Source organism: Elephantulus edwardii, unplaced genomic scaffold (genome assembly GCF_000299155.1).
Source record: "Elephantulus edwardii isolate Elephantulus edwardi_28Jun2011 unplaced genomic scaffold, EleEdw1.0 scaffold00056, whole genome shotgun sequence".
NCBI classification, from domain to species: Eukaryota; Metazoa; Chordata; class Mammalia; order Macroscelidea; family Macroscelididae; genus Elephantulus; species Elephantulus edwardii.
Genome location: NW_006399806.1, coordinates 7,559,862 through 7,565,569, shown reverse-complemented (window position 1 = coordinate 7,565,569; position 5,708 = coordinate 7,559,862). Strand labels below are relative to the sequence as shown.

Below are 5,708 nucleotides of genomic sequence, written 5' to 3'. Positions count from 1 at the left end.
AATGGCTAGAGAAGCTGTGGTATATTCACACAATGAAATATTATGCAGCATTGAAAAACAATGAACTCATGAAATATACAAAATGAGTAACCACAGAGGACATTATGCAGAGTGAAATATCTCAATCACTAAAAGACAAATATTGCATACTACCACTGTTATAAAACAAGACTGACATGGGGTTTGTGGGGAAACTAAGGAAAAAGTGGATAAATAATGTACATGGCATTGAAACAGACGAGCGAGAGAACTGTATAATTGGAATATATGATTAGGTGTTATTGGCATGACAAGAGTCCAGTATAAGAGCTGCATAGTAAAGTGGACTCAGCGGCGATGTGTGTTGGAGGAACAACAGGACTGTAGAACAATGAAAGAATTTTTTTTTTCCGAAGAGAAAAGCAAACAGGGCAGGGGAGGGGAGCCGGGAGAAAAATGTGCAACAATGAATGAATGGAAATCCATGTTCTCTGTAAACTTTCATTAAAATATCAATTAATAAAAAGCTAAGAAGTGGATTTAATTTGGCTTGGTTTAAATAAAAAGAATAGAAACAGTAGGATAATATTGTTAAAAAAGAGATTAATGGTTTTAAATATTGAAATGAGAAAGACATTGATACAAACAACAAACAGATAAGATATAAAACAGAATTAACATTTTACCTCCTCTGGTGAAGCGAATTACAATATCAGCATCTTCAAAAAAAACTCTCTGGAATTCTATCGGTATCTTCTCGCTCCATATGTCTAAAGCCTTTTCCACAAGTTCATCCACTGTGGACTCTGGTAGATCTACAGTGTATGAAGCAATCCTAGCCACAAACAAGAAAACAGCATTTGACCTCTTAGAAAAATGGTTGTAGTGTACTTTGCTAAAATGAATCAATGCAAAACTCACCTGTAAGTGATGATATCAGAAGTCCACTTTGCTTTACTTGGGGATATTGAGAAATTTAAAACATCTGGCACTCCACATCTAGGCTTCTGCATTATTTCTTTGACACGGGAGCTTAAAATTCCCGTTGTGGGGAGACCAAAGAACTTTTGCATCTCTTTAAGTTTGGATTTTAAACTATTTTCATCCTTTGCTCTGAAGCTGTATGGATAAAATCTCTTGAGATAATTCTATGGAAAAAAGAGAATTGAGTTAATTTTCTTCTTCTGTCTTAGACATCTGCCTGTCTTTTGCCTTTGATTCCTATGAATTAAAATAATAGTTTGAAGACAGAGTAGTTACACTGGCACCAAATAAAACATATATGCATCAATGAGGGGAAAATTTAGTATTGATAATGAAGCACTATCATCCAATTTCATGAGCAAGAGAGAAGAAATCCTCGGTTTCTAGTCTCATTAGATGTTCCATGGAGAAACATACCAAATACTTTATTAGATATAGACTCATTTGTAAGAGCCAGTCAGGAAGAATGCCCTAGTATGTCCACAAGGGTATATCTGAGGCCTTACCTGAGCATCTTTGACCAGTGGATGTAGGGGAGATTGTGAGGCAATCAGCCCATCTAAAATCCTGTTGAGATCTGGTCTCGGTTAAGATTTGACTAAACTCATTGTCGTTGAGTTGGAATCTGACTCTCCAGTGGGTTTTCAGAGGCTGTAAATAACATAGGAGGAGCTTGCCCATCTGTCTTTTGAGGAGCAGCTGGTGAATTAGAACCTTTGGGTTGGCTGTGCACTCCTTATCCACAAGGCCACCAGAGCTCTGCCAGATAGAGTTAGAGGATCATAGTCCTAGAAAATAGCACTAGCCTAGTTTAAAAAACATATTCTCTGGGTGAAGAAACTGAAGATCATAGCAGCTAAATGATTTGCTCGGGTTCACATATATTAATACTAATACTGGGCATTAAGTTTGCTAGCTTCCAGTACAGTGCTCTCCCCACTATTAAATCGCTAGTGAAACCTACTTGTAGGGAGTTACAGAATAAAGCATGTCTCTCAGGTCTATTTGGTGCCCAACTGCATCCCTGGAATTTCTTAAAGATATCTAGTGTGAGAATGGAAGTGTGAGAGCCTAAATTGGAACAAACAAACAGAACAAAAAATGTGAGTGACAGCAACAGCAGCAATTTCATAATAATATTTATTGAGCACAACAATAACATCAACATAGAGAGATCAGCTGGCCCAGTGGACAGAAAGCAATGCCACCAAGCCAAAGATGGGTGACTTTTAATCCACAGCCCTCGGGCCTGTCTTTCATTGTTTTTGTTCAGACATTCCTCTAGGTCATACAAGTTGCCGTATAGCGGTAACTTGTGGTTGCTGTGAGGCTGAACACTGTGACACTGATGTGTCAAATGCGTTAATGGTTGGTTACCCAAAGCGGGCAGAGAGTGGGGTGGAGCTCCCTGATTAAAACAAGCTTGGAAGGAGGAGTGGCATTCACTTCTGTAATAACTTGCCTCCGGAAACCATATGAACTTGGAGAGAGGATGAGAGGCACCCAAGCATCGAGGACTCTCCTTCATAGGGTCACTAGGAGTTGCCTGCGACTCAACAGCACTTAACAACAACAACAACAACAACAACGACAACAACTACCTGCCAGGAAGCATATTTATCTCTTTAAACCTCTGGTGGCTCATTCTGTAGGGAGTTGCACTGCTAATTCGAAGGCAGTGCCTCTCTGGTCATTTGAATTCACCGAAGGCTCCACAGAGAGAAAGATGGACAATTTACTTCCATATAATTTACAGCTTCTGAAAACCCACTGGAGGGTCAGCAATGAGTTGGTTCTCACTCCATGGCAATGGGTGAGTGACCCATCCTATGAAGTCCATAAGGTATTAACTTTTTAATTTTATGTGTGGATCAACAATGTTCAAAGGACAAAATTAACATGTACAAGATCACCCCAAGAGTAAATGTATGAGTCAGTATTTGAACACAAGTGTTCTGATTCCAAAGCCGATTTTGTTAGAAGAAATGAAAAGGGTTACATAATGTGGGTTAGTAACGTTATTGAAATGCTCAAGCACTGGCTCAAGAATTAGTAGTGTATGGGTAGATGGTGAATATATATATATATATACTTATTAATATGGTGCCCTCTTCCTGTTACCAGTGAAACAAATACTTATTGTTCATCCTTGCAGTTAGGAATTATGCTTTATTTAAAAAGAACCCATTTTAATCTTCCAGAGCCACAGACGTCACAAGGACATCCTTTAGAAGAAATATATGTGTCTTTGAGATGAATTGTCCTGTCTTCTGTTAAACCCACAGATTTAGGGTCCTGGTATACTAAACTCTGGCAAGCTGTGCAGCTATCCTAAAGGAGGTGCCTCACTGCTTGTTTAAATCCAGTAGCAGTTTCTTGGGAGAAGGGTAGACAACCTCTTCACATGACACTTACAGCTTCTGTCAACCTGCTGGAGGGTCAGCTATGAGTCTGTTTATACTTAATTGCAATGAGTGAGTTAGATAGATAATCTATTAAACTTATCTGACTTCCCTCTAAATTAGCCATCTGTATAGTAAGTGAAGGGACTAAATGCTTTTGTAAATGTGCTCATTTGGGAGAATCCATTAGGTTGAACTATATGAAATTACTGTTTGGAAAGTAAAAAAAAAAAAAAGAGAACAATCAGATACCAGTAATTTCATGTAGTTTGATCTGTTACTGGAACAATGTGAAATAAAATTTGACTTTTCTAATCTTTAGAACCAAAATCTATAAATAAGACATCAGAGTAAATGTCTTTTAAATAAAGAATAATTATTTACACTTCTGTCCATTGAATAGTTTATTGGAAAGAACATGATTATTTGAACCAGAAGAACTAGTTCTTGACTTCCATCCCTGCCACTAACAAGCGTGTGAATTAATTAAATTTTAATTTCATTTTCCCTCAGATGTCGCTAAGGATGGAATGACACAATGTGTATGGAAGTACTTTATATTCTATAATTATTACCACATTTGTACAGTTGGCATTTTAGCCTCATGTAGTTATTAGATGGATCCTGTGAAATATTAAACACACAGAATTATTATTCCCATACAAAACATGAGAAAAGAGAGTAAAAAATTTGTGCCTTCTCCCTCATCACTGACTTAAAAAAGAAAGTTGCAACCTCTATCTTTGGACCTCAAGTCTTTCCAATATAGGCAGCCCTCATCTTTAGGGGCAGGATCCTATGTTCTTTATGAAAAGAATCTCAAGTCACAATAAGTAATAATGACAATGACAACATACGTTTTATTGAGAGGAATCTTGTTTGAGATCCTGTGCAGAACATACTACAACACTCCCATTTGATTGATAATGCACTTATCTTCTTACTTCCAAATTCCAAATTGGAAAACTGATGGTCAAGAAAACTTAATAACAGTTTTGAGTCCATCTAGGGAGCTCTGGGGGCCTAGTAGGTGGGGAGATGGGCTGCCAACCCAAAAGTGTACAGTTCAAATCTACCACATGCTTCTCAGAAGATACAGGGTGATCTCCTCCCATACACTTTACAGCCTCTGAAAACCCACTGGTAGGAGCCTACTCAGTGGCAATGTGAATACATCTATATGGTAAGAGGAGGAACTGAACCAGTTTGGGTAGCCTCCGAAGGTGCCTCTTACTGCTGCTTGATTAAAGCATGTGTTACATTTAGAAGCAGAAAACAATAAAAAAGAAAATTCAATGCAGTACTAACACGAAAAGATAAAGAGCTGAAAAGCATGCTTTTTAATGGTGATGGTGAGACCACCAAGGAACCAAGTGGGCTGCGACCTACCTGGGCTTGTTTCCATTCCTGCTCACTTAAGCCTCCTGCCTCCAGGGGCAGGGGCAGGGGCAGCGGCAGGGCCAGGCTGTTGGGCAGCAGACAGAGGACGCCCAGCACTTGGAGCCACATTTCTGCTTCAACACACGATTGTCCTTGCACTTACAGGGTTTAATGCTTTCTGCTGGAGACTGGAGATATTTATACAGCGACTCAGCCCTGATTGTCTAATAGGTGACTCACTTGAGTGTTTTCTTTCTTTCTTTTCAACCTCTCCAGAACTTTGAAAGCGTATGTGATTTTTCATTAATGACAACGAGGAAGTAATATATACTTATTGGCAGAAAGCACATGATGTATTTATTTTTCAGAAGATTTTTTTTCTCATCTGCTATATAAATTAAATCAGTGAGAAAACACATCTTATTTACTAGGCTCAAATTATTACTTGGAGGATTGTAGATTCACAATTAATATTTGGGGGGGGCATCATGTGGGGCATTATTGTACCACTGTTGTATCTTTTAAAAAGTGATTAAAAGTTTGTAATGTATAAAATGTATATTAAAAATATAAACATCTTTTAATGATTCCACTCTGAGTCATTTGGAGCTGACTAAATGAGAATGGACTTTACTTTTTTCTTTTCTTAAGGGATTGTCTAAGTCCATGTCTGGGCATTTGCTTGATTCAGTTAATTATGTGTATTATATTCATTGTTTAATGATTATGGATTGAGTATAACATGCTACACACTACAGTACCAGCTAGCCACAGTAATTTTTACAACTGAATCCCAAATAACATGGTAATTTATATGATTATTCAACATTAGGTGAAATGATGTATAGGTAGTACTTAGAACTATGTTTGAGACATATAAGAAGAGCTCATAGTCATTCTTTGGAAAAAAATTTAAGTGATAATCATTAATACTGTTGAAATTTGACGGATCTAAGCTTTCTT

General features: G+C 37.7%; 1 protein-coding gene across 1 annotated transcript in view; it reads right to left on the bottom strand.

Annotated features, from left to right (window-relative positions):
* MMP7 (matrix metallopeptidase 7 (matrilysin, uterine)) overlaps nt 1-4,874 on the bottom strand; it is a 31,540-nt gene extending 26,666 nt beyond the window's left edge. The window contains exons 1-3 of the mRNA XM_006887355.1: nt 4,755-4,874; nt 901-1,127; nt 666-814 (exon numbers count right to left, since the gene is read on the bottom strand). Coding sequence (XP_006887417.1) covers nt 666-814; nt 901-1,127; nt 4,755-4,874 — 496 coding nt within the window. The remainder of the gene's footprint in view (nt 1-665; nt 815-900; nt 1,128-4,754) is intronic.
* Between the last annotated feature and the right edge of the window lie 834 nt (nt 4,875-5,708).